This window comes from Drosophila hydei, unplaced genomic scaffold (assembly GCF_003285905.1).
Source record: "Drosophila hydei strain 15085-1641.00,03,60 unplaced genomic scaffold, DhydRS2 tig00000060-arrow-pilon, whole genome shotgun sequence".
In the NCBI taxonomy this organism is placed as follows: Eukaryota; Metazoa; Arthropoda; class Insecta; order Diptera; family Drosophilidae; genus Drosophila; species Drosophila hydei.
Window position 1 is genome coordinate 9032698 of NW_022045656.1, and position 15510 is coordinate 9048207.

Sequence of the window (15510 nt, forward strand, 5' to 3'; positions counted from 1 at the left end):
GAAAGTTATTCTTCAAAGCATGCAATAACTGTTATTGTTGTTCTTGCTGTTATTTATTGTTATTGCTGCTGGCATTCCCTAGGAGAACTAATGGGTGGGCGAGCACGAGCAGTTCGAGTTCTAACCAACAACAACAGCAGCCAGCCAGCACATCAATAAATATTTCATTTATGACAAGTTGACATTGTGCTAAGCAGTTTCCCTCTAACGTGCTCCCAATGGGTGGGAAATTGACAGACCTTACCAAGCGGCTGGTTCCATTATAACTGCGGGAACTAATTGAGCAGCCGCTTTGGTCAATAATCGAGTGTAATGACAGAGACGGGTAATGGCATATATGAGTGGGTGCAAGCAGGGCAGGCATAGTCTAATGTATTGTAATTGTATCGTTTATCGGTTTGCCCTACTTTGAATGTATTCGCATTTCCTTTCCTTAACACCTCGACGACTGAGTACATTAACCCAAACTCCAAGAAGAAAACTTTCAAATTATATGTATAACCGAGCACGGCGCACATACGCATACATGCACACATGCATACATATTTATGTACGTCTGAATGTTTGGTGAACGAGTTTTACGCTTTGGCATTGATTGCTTTGGATTTGCGTTGTGTTTTCTATTTGTAGCTCTCGCTCTCTAACAACAACAGCCGAACAGCAAATACAACGGCGTTCTGAACAGCTCAAACACAACAACGAAAAGAAAGCAGCAACAAAAACAACTAACCAGGCAGAACCATACTGTGAGCGCTGGCAGCGCTGTCGCCATTTGGGCATGCGAGCGGAATAGCTGTGTGGTGCAAGTGTAAGCATGAGAGAGCCAGCCGCTGGTGCTCAAACTTGCGTTTTGTTATTGTTGTTTTTTTTTGTCTTTTTATGGCTGAGTGAGACGCCGACTGCGACTACTAATTTCGTCGATGATGATGACGTACGGCGCTTTCGTGCGAGCGCCTAACACGCCGCCACTTACAGTAATTTTTCAACAGTCAAAGCAATCGGACGTGCAAAGGCAGCAAAGCAAGCTAGCAAATAGAACAAATTCAAACTAATCGTAGTAAACTGAAATTTAAAGACTAAGCAAATTTAGTTGCGTACTTAAAACGTTCCTCAATTCAGTTTCTTGAAATAAACTTCATAAAACTAAGCAAAAATGGCAGCACGCCGCGTTACAGTTAACACACGCGTTTCACGCGCTTCCACGTCGACGCCAGTCGGAGGAGTTTCCACCTCGTCCGGTCGCTTGGGTGGCGCCACTAGCCCCACCAGTCCCACACGCACAACACGCATGCAAGAGAAAGAGGAGTTGCAGCATCTGAACGACCGTCTCGCCTGCTACATTGATCGCATGCGTCATCTGGAAAACGAGAACGGACGCCTCACACAGGAGTTGCAATTGGCTCAGGATACCGTTAACCGCGAGACTTCTAACCTAAAAGCAGTGTACGAAAAGGAATTGGCCGCAGCACGTAAGCTGCTCGATGAAACGGCCAAGGAGAAGGCCAAACTTGAGATCGATATAAAACGTTTGTGGGAGGAAAATGATGATTTGAAGCAAAGGTAAAAACGAAAACACAAAAACAAACTCAAAGCTCACTAATCAGCGCTCATAGTGATGTCATATCTATGCGAGCGAGACCGACAGAGCGGGAGAGCCAAAGCGAGAGTGAGAGAATAAGAGTGTGAGAGCGCAATGCAAGTTTGTGTATTTCTGTGTGCCTTGGCTGATGTCATGCCGCAGTCGGCAGCGCACATGGCAGAGTCGCTCACTCGCTCTCGCACACACACATAGGCACAGACGCTCTCTTTTTTGTTGTGCTTTTGTTTATTTTTTGCATTTGCGTTTCGAGAAACCTCCAAAGCAAAACCGAAATAACAACTAAGGCAACACCAAAGACACCAAAGCCTGCAGCAACAACTGTCTTCCAAAAAAAACTTGGTATCACATTTTTTACATTTCATACAATTGCCAAGATTTGAATTTATCTTCTGCGCCTGTCGCTAATAGCCAAAGCAAATGTCGCTAAACTACCAGAGTTTAATGCCTGGCATATTGCGTATACGTAATGCCTAAGCCCTTCCAAGGTTGCAATGAAAACAGAAGCGAATGTATTACATATATATTATATATATATATATGATGTCATTCCGAACCAAAAATAACGCACAACACGTTGGTTTTTGTGTATTTGATTGTAATGCCGCCATTAGGCTGAGAGCAGCTCAACATGTAATACCAGTTTTGGAGTTTTGGAGGGTGATATTGGCCAGGCCCACCTCTTCCTCTTCTCTATGATGTCAACAAATTCCGATTGTTGCGTATTTCAAATTTGTATTTGCTGTTATCATCAAAGGCAATATTTATTTTTGGGTTATTCATTGTGCTCGTTGATACTTTGCCTAATACAAAGTATGGGAACTATTTGGACTCGGAATGTTTGCATATGCGTGCTTCGGGCACGGTATTTAGGCCCCGATGACCGGTTGTTGATATGAGTTTAATTTGGGTATGCATGAAAATGCTGTTTAAAGACTTGTTTTATTTTTGATTATGTTGCAATGCGAGTGGGAGTCAGAAAATGGGTTTTCAGTTAAGTTACAGCTGGGAACAGTTTTAAAATAGTTGGGAACGGTTTTTGAATTATAATTAGATTATGTTGCAATTGGGACTGGCAGCCAGAAAACAGGGTTTCAGTTAAGAGTTACAGCTGGGAACAGTTTTAAAATAGTTGGGAACGGTTTTGAATTATGATTAGATTATGTTCCTACGCGAGTAAGCGACTGAAAATAGTTTTTCAGTTACAAGTTACGGCTGGGAACAGTTTCTGGATATAGAGAAAGTTATTTAATAGACAAAATATGTTTCCCAACTAATTTCAGTGCAATTTCTTCAGTTTCCTTGCTACTAGGCCAAGTCCTTAATTTCTTTAAACAATAAACCCACTGCGCTGCCTGACGTCAAAATTCATAACAAAAAATAGAATTCACTTTAATAAATTAGGTCGCTTGGTAGCATATTAATTTATTTTCCCTGTCATAATATACCCAAGGGGGCACAGCAAGCGGGAGGCGTCACGCATGCCATAGAAGCAACAGAGCGACCTTGGGATTTCGTCTATTTCTGTGCGACGTTGATTAGCTACACCAAAATTGTTTATATACTTTTATTTTTGTAATGAAAATACATAAAAAACGGCCGGAGGCAATTAAATTTTGTAAAAAGAAAATATGTAATTGGGACATGCCAAGCAGAGAGATTTCCTAAGAAGTTGCCTTATTGTAGCTACTTAACAGAAGGTCAACAAGCTGAGTAATTACAGTGAAATACCGTTTCAGTTTATATCGGCGCCAAATTTAGCTAACTGAAAAATAAAAATATAGAAAAAAACGTGCAGACCACGAGAGTCGACGTCGACGACATTTTTATGTTTTTTTTCGAATAGATTGTGGAATTTTTGTTAGGCAAATAAACAAGTTTGTTTTTAGACGCATAGAAACTAAAACGTTTGAAGTAGAGACAGAGAGAGAATGTGAAAAGAGAGAGAGAGAGAGAGAGATAGAGCAAGCTGGGCAGAAAATAGCTTAGCTACTTTATGCTAATGGCATCCAAAGATTTCAAGGCAGCAACCGAAAGAAACTCAAGCGATGAATAATAAATTATATAAAGAGGGAGAGAGAGAGAAGCAGCGAGAGAGACAGACAGACTGAGTGAGCAAAGCTTCGATATGCATGAGATATTCTAAGAAGGAGAGAGCAATCGTTGTGGTGACGTCATCAGCTGGTGCGCACATGTCTGGTGATAAACACTTGGCCATATTAGTAATCCCTTACAACATTCCACACATCATCTTATTGCATTTCCAGACTCGATAAGAAGACTAAGGAAGCCACCGTGGCAGAGAACAATGCACGACTCTATGAATCTCGCTACACTGAAGTGAACAGCAAATACAATCAGGCTTTGGCCGATCGCAAGAAGGCCGACGATCAGGTCAAGGATCTGTCTGCGGAGAACGAGCGCCTGCGCCGTCAGCTGGAGGATCTGCGCAAGCAGCTCGAGGCTGAAACTTTGGCACGCGTCGATCTGGAGAACCAGAACCAGAGCCTGCGCGAGGAGCTGGCCTTCAAGGACCAGGTGCACTCGCAGGAGCTGACCGAGACACGTTCGCGTCGCCAGATCGAGATCAGCGAAATCGATGGCCGCCTCTCGCGTCAATACGAGGCGAAGTTGCAGCAATCGCTGCAGGAGCTGCGCGATCAGTACGAGGGACAGATGCGCGCCAATCGCGAGGAGATCGAGCTGCTCTATGACAATGAGATTCAGAATCTGAAGGCCGCAGCCAATCGCGCTGCGCAGGGCTCCTTGCACGCCACCGAAGAGGTGCGTCTTATGCGCACCAAGATCGATGGCCTTCACAACAAGCTGCAAGAGCTGGAGAACACCAATGCTGGCCTGAATGTAAGCAACAGAGACTAGTTCGTAGTTCGCAGGATTCGAAATTTATTGAATCTGTTTTCTTATCGATAGGCACGCATTCGCGAACTGGAGAATCTTTTGGACACGGAGCGTCAACGTCATAATCAGTACATTGCCTCGCTGGAGGCGGATCTGCAGCGCATGCGCGATGAGATGGCTCAGCAGCTGCAGGAGTACCAGGATTTGATGGACATCAAAGTGTCGCTGGATCTGGAGTTGGCTGCCTACGACAAGCTGTTGTGCGGCGAGGAGCGCCGTCTCAATATTACCTCGCCCGGTCGCCCTGGCACCGATTCCGGCATCTCGAGCAATGGCACCCAGCTGACAGCCAGCGGTGGCTCCCGTACGGGCCGTATTACACCCAGCGGACGCCGCTCGGCCACGCCCGGCATTTCCGGCTCGAGTGCAGTGAAGCGTCGCCGCACCGTCATCGATGAGAGCGAGGATCGCACACTGTCGGAGTACTCGGTGAATGCTGCCGCCAAGGGCGATCTGGAGATCATCGAAGCCGACACAGAGGGTCGCTTCATCAAGCTGCACAACAAGGGCACCGAGGAGATCAGCCTGACTGGCTGGCAATTGACCCGCATTGCGGGCGATGAGGAGCTCGCCTTTAAGTTCTCGCGCGGCTCGAAGGTGCTGGGTGGCGCCAGCGTGACCATTTGGTCATTGGACTCAGGCGCAGCTCACGATCCGCCAAACAATTTGGTCATGAAGAAGAAATGGCCAGTGGCTAACTCGATGCGCTCGGTGCTAACCAATGCCGACAAAGAGGTGAGAGTCTTGTCGCTATACAACACGTGCGGCACTTGCGATATCTGCCGCCACTGCAAACATCTCGAGTTCGTGCTCGACCAGTACGCAATATTCTACGATAATGCCATCAATTTGATTAATCTATATTGTCTTCACCCTTCCCTTGCAGGATGTTGCCAGCTACGATCGTGTCCGTGCTAACACTTCCAGCCATGTCTCTCGGCACCGGAGCAGCGGCACGCCCAGCTCCGGCTTTACCCTCGGTTCCGGAGCTGGCTCCACTGGCGTAAGAAGCCTCTTCTCGCTGCTCTTCTAAAAGGACAACACTACTCAACACACAAACACACACACTTAAACACACACACATACATACACTCACCCACTCATAGAGACTTAAAGGAAGCAAGACGAAGTAGTTAAGGAGCAGCAGCTGAAGGAGAACTGCAACACGTGCAACATTCACACATCAAAACGGTTTTTGATGCATATCAAACTTTAAAAACAAAAACAAATTCAACTTATTTAATGTACAACAACAACAACCATTTTATTGGCTGGCTCTAAATGTTCAATATGCTTAAGAGATGTTTAAAAAAACTTTTTTGTAATTTATAAATGGCAAAAATGCATTTGATGAAAATAAAAATACAAGCGTTAAAAATAAAGTAGAAAAAAAAAAAACACAAATGTATATAATATACATATATATGTGTGCGAACGTGGCTAAACTTGATAGTAAATTCACACGGACATGGCCAGAATTCAATTAATGGCTCAGCCAGCATTTGGCCAAGTTTGGCTAGCAAACTTAGCCAGCGCCTCAGAAAATCAGCTTAACGCGCGCGCTTGCCAAGATTTGCAGAAACTTCTTTGGCTGCTGCTTCCTTTTCGCAGCATTTACCCCATGGACAGTAAGCAGGTAAAATTAACTACAACAAGCAGGTAGCAAAGAGGATGGCGGCAGTCCAAGCCAGGCGACATCAGACAATGCTGCCACGTGCACCGTGCGAAAAGCATCCACAGGGAATTGGGTCAAGCGGCTTAAGCCAACGGAATTTGCTGTTGATAAACCATTAATGGATAGTTGTCACTACTCTCGAGTGTTGGCCCAATAATGTAAGGCTAAGAGCGTAAGCCGTTTGGTATAACCATATGTCTTCTTACTCTACTTTAACATTTCCTTACAAAGTATTGCTTATTTTAAAGACTTTCTGTGTTATATCTTCTATCTCTTATCTTCCTCTTCTATTTTACATATTATTTAAACTATTCTCTGTCTTTTATATACTATAAACTTTATAATATTTTTTCTATCTTGTATCTTGTATCTTGTATCTTGTATCTTGTATCTTGTATCTTGTATCTTGTATCTTGTATCTTGTATCTTGTATCTTGTATCTTGTATTTTGTATTTTGTATCTTCTATCTTGTATCTTGTATCTTGTATCTTGTATCTTGTATCTTGTATCATCTATCTATGTATCTATCTGACATATATCTATCTGACATATATATATCTGATATATTTTATCTGATATATTTTATCTGATATACAGTTAATTTCAGACTAATTTTAATATTTATCAAATATATCAATTTAATATTAATTTTTAAATATTTCAAGTATTTGAATATCAAACATATTTAAGATTTTTCAAATATTTAAATTTAATTTTTTTTGATATTTTTATATTTATATATTTCAAATTTATTTTTGAAATTTTCTAAGAGAAATATATATATATCGTCAAATACATAAATAATTTCAAATTTATAGATAAATATATATATATATATATATATATATATATATATATATATATATATATATATCAGTTGATTTAATTTCAAATTTCTATTAATTTAAAAAAAATGTATTATATTCTATTTTAGTTTATATTTTTTTAAATTTCTTTATGCGTCAATAAGCAATTAAATTTTTTTTTAAATTTCATTACTCTTTTAGTCAGCTAATTAAAAATAAAATTAATGTCTATCTATTTTGGTTTCATTTTGTTGTTGGGCAAGCATCAATGGAACTAGAGAGAAAAAATGCTAAATATAATTTTTTTAATAAGTTTCCACAACTATTTCATATATGCATCTAATTAATTATATGGCTAGCAAAATTAAATTTATATTAATTTCAGCTAACAAAACAAACACAAATTACACAGCTGCATTTGTGTAGGAGCTTATCGATTGGCTCATGAATTGAATTTATCTATTTTCGCTATGTTTATTTCAAAGAAATTTATGTGATTATAATCTGGCCCAATGCATTAATATGATAACAATGTGTATGTATATTATATATATATTTTTATATATATATATATATCGCATTAACATTATTAGTTTCAACTCAGGCATGCTTCTCACACCTAGCTATATTTACTTTTATCTCTTTTTTTGCAGTGTAGCAGCAGCAACTGCTAAGACAACTTAGCGACGCTTGAGTGAGCGCACGATTCAATAGAATGAATGGACAGACAGGTGGACAAACAGATAAAGAGAGTGGGAGAGAGAGAGAGTTAGCTGCGAAAAGTAGGTGGATAGTGACAGTCACTGAGGCGTTCAACTTCAAAGTAGTAGCTGCAGGAAAAGTTCTGGCTTGTCGCACGTTTGCATGCGCATAATAGGATTAGTCAAAGTAATAAGTTGTTGCCTCTGTGCAGGTGTACAAGCTCATACACCTGCTATACACATTCGCTTGCAGTTGGGCGTGACAGCACGCCCACGATGCTTTGAAATGCAAATCTCGGTGACACACAAAAGTTCAGTGTGTGTGTGTGTGTGAAAGTCGAAAAAGGCGAAGCTACATACATAGGTATATAAAACTGTCAGCATGAACTTTTCGACAGCTGCCTACAAGTATGCAACATATTTTTGTGCAAACTAACTTAACCCGCAGCTGGACCCTGGCACTGGGCGTTGCCCATAAACACAATACCAACAACAACGGAAATGGCAGAAACAGCAACACAGCAACAACAATTTGAGTTCGTATCTGGAGATGTTTGAAGTGGGACGTAATCTTTGGCTTATTGTGGTTTTCTGGCCAGTTTCGAACTTTAACATTCGGCTGCGTCCCACTGGCCTGGTGACTGTGCAACTTAAGTGCACACCACACGCTTATCGGTCACATCCACACACTCTACACACACACACACACACATACGCAGTCCAACAGTTCAACTCAATAGCGACTTTTAGGCTTAGGCAAAGATTTTGGGCATGAAGAGCAGGCGAGCGTCTGGCTAACTAAGTTGGTAAGTGGACTTTGAGTGACCTCTTTGCGGCGGCTACAGCTGGGCAACATTGTGGCCATATGTGTGTCCGTGTGTGTGTGCCTGCACATATATACGTATGTATGTGTGCCAGAGGCTATTGTGTATTCAGAAGTTCAGCACCCAATAAAATTATGCAAATCTACAGATCAGCCCCACAAAACGGACCCCATTTCGAAGGGGCATTTGCACAAATTTCTAGTGGTTTTTTTACTACCTTCGCACATAATTCGGTAAGCCTATATGTTAATTATAAAATCAAATTAAACTCAGCTCGATTAAAATTGTAAAGTTGTCGCTTAATAACATTGCTTGTTAGTTCATTTAACTGAGTTTTTTCTATGTAATATATTTTATATAATTAAAAACGAATCAGAATATGTTATTTAAGCTGCCAAACTATCGATTTATATAAATTTTAATATTTAAATAAATTGATATATTTTATATATTTAATTGTAAATTGGGCAAATTGAAAATTGTAAAAAATTTATAAGGCATAGAAATTAATGCAGCTCCATTTTAATGCGCCTTTTTTTATTGTATTATTTATATTTATGGAAATGCTTAATTTTAAACATCTTCAAACAAAAGCGAAAGTTAACTGAACTGAGTCTTTCAACTAAACAATTTTGTAATTTGAAAGTGATACAGTTCAGCCAAAGCGTATTAGAATCTAAAAGAATTCTAGAAGTCATCCAATTCTTTTTCTAAGATTTGTGACGTCTTTAAGCTCAATCTGCAACTAGAAAGAGTTCTATCAACTGCTTTAAGACATTCATAACTCAGCGTGCAAAAGGCAAGCCTAAATGAAGTGAGAGATGAATCCAGGTTTGAGGATAGTTTTCCTATACATTTATTGTCTGCCTAATTAGATGTGATGTGAGAAGAGCGAAGTTTTCCGTAAGTTCAACAGACAATAAGTAGATGACATAAAAATGATTTAAAAATTAAAAAGGCTTGCTGAGCATGAGTACTATTAATATCTTTTATTACAATTAATATTTGTATTTTTTAAATAATTATTTTAAGTTGTCTGCTGAACTTACTGAGCAAATATAACCTCTTCTTCCCTGCCTGCCTCCCCTCACTTTATTTAGGCTTCGATTGGAATGTCTATTTGAAAATAAGACCATAAAAACCTAGAATTTCTCACACTGAAGAAGACAAAGCAATTCAGCTGGAGCACATCAGAAAGCATTGAATAAGCATTTTCTGGTTCTAGCTTAGTCCAATTTTGTTAACCTGAAATGCTTGCCTTAAGTGAAATATAAGACATTTATATGTTAAAGCTTTAACTGATATATGATACAGCTTATGAGACAAGCAACACAGAGCAACAATATTTTCTTGAAATTTGGTAACAAGTATTATATAAATGAAGAAATCTTTAAATTTGATTGATTCAATTTATATCAATTTATATCATTATAGCTGATATAACCAAAAAGCAAATAGATATAAATAAAAACTTTAAATAAATAATAAAACTGAATTTTCAATTCAAATTTGTTGAAGCAAATGGCGAATCAATCAAAGCAATTTAACAAATTTGTGGCTTAGTAGCTCTGACTAATATAATATAGCTAAACGTAGACATCTAAGTTGTGCCTGAGTCAAAGTTGAATACTTGCAATTGTTACTTTAATTAAGCCATTTCAATTAGTTTCACATTCTCGCTTTTGCCTAGTCAAAGAGAAGTTGCTTTAAGACAACAAAAAGCATAGAAACAATTTTGAAAATAGCTTAATTATGGCTAGATGGCTGGAGCAAGTCATATAAAGTAAGGCAAGTCATGCGCTATTATCAGTTGAGGCTTTAATGAACGACGCCTTAATTCCAAAAACCAAATGACAAGGCTAACTGCCAGAAAGGGTGTGTAAGCTCATAAAGTTGTTTGGCTGTGTGTGTGTGTGTGTGTGTGTGTGGCGACCAAAAACCCCAAATAACTGCTTAATTTGTTTTCCGTTCAGATGTTGGGCATCCACTCAAAGCGACCCCAAGCAGTCGGCAACCCTTTGCGGCACCTTTTCAGTGCTGTTTATTGTTGTTGCTGTTGCTGTTGCTGTTTGCTTAGCCAGCAGCATCAGAAGTTGTTGTGTTTGCACTTGTTTTTGTTAGTTTGTTGACTTAAATGTGTATGGGCCATAGAAGGGCGTGCTGCAAAAAAAAAAACTGATCCCCAGCTCAAATCGTGCCGCCAGCTGCGGTTCAACGCCCACGCAAAGAGTTGGATTCGGTATATCAACAATATTGGGAAACGGATGCTGATTGAGGAGCTGCACACAAATATCAAATTCAAGCAGCAAAAATTATATGGCCCACTCATATTTTCTGGGCTGGCAGCTTGTTTATGCCTAAATCAATTTGCCGCATGAATGAGTCTTAGGCGTAAAGGATTTTGCGTGAAATTCAAAGCCGGTCACACTCGCTTCTAATCCCCACAGACGTTGTGTGTGTGTGTGTTTTGGGTTAAGCTATTAGACTAAAAGGTTATTAGACGCAGCCCGACTGTCTGCTGCTTGTCGACGTGATTTGCCTGTCTAAAGCGAACTGCGAGCTGCACGTCGACTCAAGGACGACAGCCGCCTGCAGCCTGTCGCGTGCAGCCCGCCGCGTGGGGTTGCAAAAGTTGCCGAGTGGATTTTGCACTTTGATATGCGTTTTATTAATAAAACAAATTGCCAGGCATATGACTATAATTTTAGCACACAGCCTGCCCCCATGTATAAATTGAGTTTATGTTCATTTGGGTGACGTTTGGAGCGGGCTAAAAGGACGTGATGCTCGACGGGCAGCTTGCCAAGCCACAGCCAACAGACAGCAGCCAGCACACGTCAACTATTTTTCAACAAATATGCGCAAAACTTTTTTCATATTAAAGCCACAAAAGGCAAAGTGAGAGAGCGCAGCGAGCAGCGAGCAGCGTGCAACGTGTGGGTGCAAGCTGTGGTAGCTGACCATAAGCTGACACAGGCTGCATTTTTGGCATATGCAAAGAAGGGCTGAGCATTACGTGCCGCACGTGCTACACACACAAACTGCATGCAACAACAAAATGATGGGCGGGGCGTGACCATTTTCCCTGTCGAAAGTGCCACAATTCATTTTTTAATCGCGACGCATAAATCAAAGGTGCAAGGGGTGGGACGCAGCCACAAGGTGCCACAGCAGCGCCAACAAAAAGTGTTGCATGCTCTCAGGCGAGTGGCCTTAGCTGCTAGCTGCTGTGGCTGCCAATGCTACTGCTACTGCTGCAATTGCAGTCGACAGCGCACCTACCTCAAGCTAAATATATAAGTTAAAATATTGAGCAAATCAAATGAAATCGTTTTTCAGCTGAGTTATGCCTGCGATTGCTGTTTTAGATAAATTTTCATAAGTTTTCATAAGTTTCATAAATTTTCCGACATGATTGGAATTTTGTATATTGTATTTTATATAATAAATTTGTTTAATTGTGAAGACATTAGTAGGGTTTTTTAGTTAGGGAAATGTCCTGTCAGCTAAGAAAAAATTGTATCTATAAACTAGGAAATGGTTTTTTGGGTATCAATAATTTGATAGAAGTAGAAGGAAGAATGTGGAAAAAGAATGTTTTGAATACTCAAACTCAGGGGATATACAGATTGATAGATAGATATATCTATATATATAGACATAGAGCTGCTCAAGAAGTTTTTATCTCTATCCCAACATACGAAGATATGAACTCAATTTCCTGTGATGCTTAAACTAATCAACTTTGCTCAAAGAAAGAATACTGAACTACAACTTGATGAAATAAAAGCAAAGCATCTCAGATATATTACTTCTGGAAATTCAAACAAAATTTGATAGAGGCATACGAGTGAAGTGGTAGAGTAGTTGTTCAATCGCTCGGTTTTATAGTCCTAAGATGCCTAAGGACATGCAACAAAAGCAAATACAGTTCTGTAAAGGAAGCAAGTTTGCTGAAAAAAATTGCTTTGAATATGAAACTACAGCTTGATAGCAAAAAAAGGCATCAAGGATTGCTAGAAAAGATTCTTTTAGATATTCAAACACAATTTGATAATAATAAAGTCAAAAGAGAGCAATTATATTCATAAATAAATAATAATAATAATAAAAAAATAAATAATAAAAAAAATAAAAAAATAATAATAATAAAAATAAAAATAAATAATCAAAAAAAAAATGTTTCATTTAGAATAAATTTGTCCACAAAAAATCGAATAGAAATTCCATAAAGCAATTCATAACTTGTTCTATTCTGGCCATAATTCAAGCTTTCTCTGGCACTGTCAATAAATGGGCCAAAGCCAATTAACGCATAGTTGATTAAAGGCCAAGATAATAAAAATAATGGAGTAAAAATGAGTTGGCCATAAATCAGAGCTCAGGCCTCACCTGTGAGTGCGTGACGCCAGCTGCCAATTAGAGAGCCGATGACCTGATGGCCAGCTGTATCATAAGCCCCAGAAGCAACAGCTGTTGCTGCTGCTGCTGCTGCTGCCTGGCTAGCTGGCTGACATGTTAACAATATGTTCACCTAGCCTGCCGATGCGTGCTAGGGCCAGTTTTTGGGGATTATCCTATTGTTGTTGCGGCTACTCGACGGTCACGTTACATGGCAAATATTTGCTTTTCATTTGGCTAACACGCACACACACACACACGCTGTAAATTGATTATTGCCAGAGTGAGCGAGTGAATGGCAAAGAATTGGGGGGAAAAAAAATTTGTAGCTGAATGTTGAACTGGCACCGCAGCAGCTACAAAACGCACACTTGCAGCATCCAATCTCTCGCTCTCCGCGCTGCGGTTTGTGCACGAAGCTGCAGAAGTTTTGGGTAACAACCACATGCAGCATCCTGTCATGCCGTCGTCTGTTAATGTGTCTGTCAACGCAAAAAGATTCGCCACATCGCGACCTATAGTGCCTTCCTCTGGAACCCCCTCCCAGCCTGCCTCGCGCTCTGTCTCTCTGCAGCCTCAGCTGCTCTGCTGCCTGCACGATGATTACACAAAATTGAATGCTCCATACAGTCGCATTGGATGTAAATGGATGTGTGTGTCTGTGTGTGTGTGTGTGTGTCAATTTGAGTGTTGAAAAGTGGTCTCCAGTGTCGGCGGTTTGGTTGAGTTTGGTTTGGTTTGCTTCTCGGCTTCATCATCAACGTCGTCGCAATGTCGCGTTTGCTGCTTGCCATTTCATTGTGTATAAACAACTTTTGTTTGTGTGCGTGGGTGTGTGTGTGTGCGTATGTATTATTTATAGGAGTCGTCGCTGTCGTCAGCTCTAGCCTCAACCTGATCATCGCCGTCATCGTCTATTTAGTTTTCCTGTTGCCTGCCTGCAGCTCAGCTCTATCCACGCAAAGCCCTCTAAATTCCTCTTTTGTCGCACTGCCTAACGTGCCACATTCAAATTCAATAGCCAGCAACTGCTGCAAGTAGCTAACAAATACATTTCGGCCCCGACGCAGATACACACGACGATAAAAAGCCCAGACCAGGCAGCCAACCTACGGCATTTTCACTTCCTCTGCTTCTGTCGCTTTGTGCCCCATCGAAATCAAAGCGAATTTCGCTCAGTCAGCGACGTGTGTATCAGGTTGACTACAGACTTACAGCAGCTACGAATTGACTAAACATGAAATTTCAAAGTCCCTCTATACAACTGTAACTGAGTAACTATGAGTAGACCTATAGAAGGGTACTTGACGCACTATATACTAATATCATTAACATTTTTAATCAACAACTCATCATTATTCGTTTCTGTTTTGTCTTAGGCATAACTCGAAGACTATAGCAGTTAGGTGCAACAAATTTGGTACTTGGGTACTTCTTAGGTATAGAAAGCTTATATATATTTTAGTTTTTGGATTACTTACTGAATACACTTTATAATAAGAGTGAAAGATACTTCAGTTTTAGATTAGAGAATCATATACATGATGAATGTCTTTAATGCTTGAGAGTTGCGGGTATCTCCTAGTCGGATACTCTTTCCAAAATAATTTATTCTCTTTTTCTTTTTCTTTCTCTTTCTTCTCTTCTCTTCTCTTTCTCTTTCTCTTTCTCTTTCTCTTTCTCTTTCTCTTTCTCTTTCTCTTTCTCTTTATCTTTATCTTTCTCTTTCTCTTTCTCCACCTCTTTTACTCTGTCTCTGTCTCTGCCTTTGCCTTTGCCTTTGCCTTTGCCTTTGCCTTTGCCTTTGCCTTTGCCTTTGCCTTTGCCTTTGCCTTTGCCTTTGCCTTTGCCTTTGCCTTTGCCTTTGCCTTTGCCTTTGCCTTTGCCTTTGCCTTTGCCTTTGCCTTTGCCTTTGCCTTTGCCTTTGCCTTTGCCTTTGCCTTTGCCTTTGCCTTTGCCTTTGCCTTTGCCTTTGCCTTTGCCTTTGCCTTTGCCTTTGCCTTTGCCTTTGCCTTTGCCTTTGCCTTTGCCTTTGCCTTTGCCTTTGCCTTTGCCTTTGCCTTTGCCTTTGCCTTTGCCTTTGCCTTTGCCTTTGCCTTTGCCTTTGCCTTTGCCTTTGCCTTTGCCTTTGCCTTTGCCTTTGCCTTTGCCTTTGCCTTTGCCTTTGCCTTTGCCTTTGCCTTTGCCTTTGCCTTTGCCTTTGCCTTTGCCTTTGCCTTTGCCTTTGCCTTTGCCTTTGCCTTTGCCTTTGCCTTTGCCTTTGCCTTTGCCTTTGCCTTTGCCTTTGCCTTTGCCTTGCCTTTGCCTTTGCCTTTGCCTTTGCCTTTGCCTTTGCCTTTGCCTTTGCCTTTGCCTTTGCCTTTGCCTTTGCCTTTGCCTTTGCCTTTGCCTTTGCCTTTGCCTTTGCCTTTGCCTTTGCCTTTGCCTTTGCCTTTGCCTTTGCCTTTGCCTTTGCCTTTGCCTTTGCCTTTGCATTTGCCTTTGCCTCTTACTCTTTTCACTTTTCTAATAACTTTTGAAATAATTTCGCAGTTAAACTAAGCTTAAACTACATTCTTTTTTTAACAATAAGAACTCAACATCTTC

At 40.5% G+C, this 15510-nt stretch overlaps 2 protein-coding genes across 3 annotated transcripts in view; one reads left to right on the plus strand and one right to left on the minus strand.

Annotated features, from left to right (window-relative positions):
- Positions 1-15510, minus strand: part of LOC111602550 (exostosin-1) — a 77275-nt gene that overhangs the window by 11587 nt on the left and 50178 nt on the right. The window lies entirely within an intron of this gene.
- LOC111601253 (lamin-C) lies at positions 974-5881 on the plus strand. Of its 2 annotated transcripts, none has more exons than XM_023317752.2 (4): positions 974-1560; positions 3865-4459; positions 4529-5334; positions 5403-5881. In XM_023317752.2, exons 1-4 carry the CDS (start codon positions 1154-1156, stop codon positions 5521-5523), a joined length of 1929 nt encoding a protein of 642 aa, XP_023173520.1. In that variant the 5' UTR covers positions 974-1153; the 3' UTR covers positions 5524-5881. The 2 variants fall into 2 exon arrangements, with proteins under 2 accessions (XP_023173520.1, XP_023173521.1); XM_023317753.2 differs by having other exon boundaries at positions 4529-5251.

Coding starts and splice junctions, on each gene's coding strand:
- LOC111601253 (XM_023317752.2), top strand. CDS start 1,154: ATGGCAGCACGCCGCGTTACAGTTAACACACGCGTTTCACGCGCTTCC. Junction 4,460..4,528: donor ACACCAATGCTGGCCTGAAT/GTAAGCAACAGA, acceptor TCTTATCGATAG/GCACGCATTCGCGAACTGGA. Junction 5,335..5,402: donor CTCGAGTTCGTGCTCGACCA/GTACGCAATATT, acceptor CTTCCCTTGCAG/GATGTTGCCAGCTACGATCG.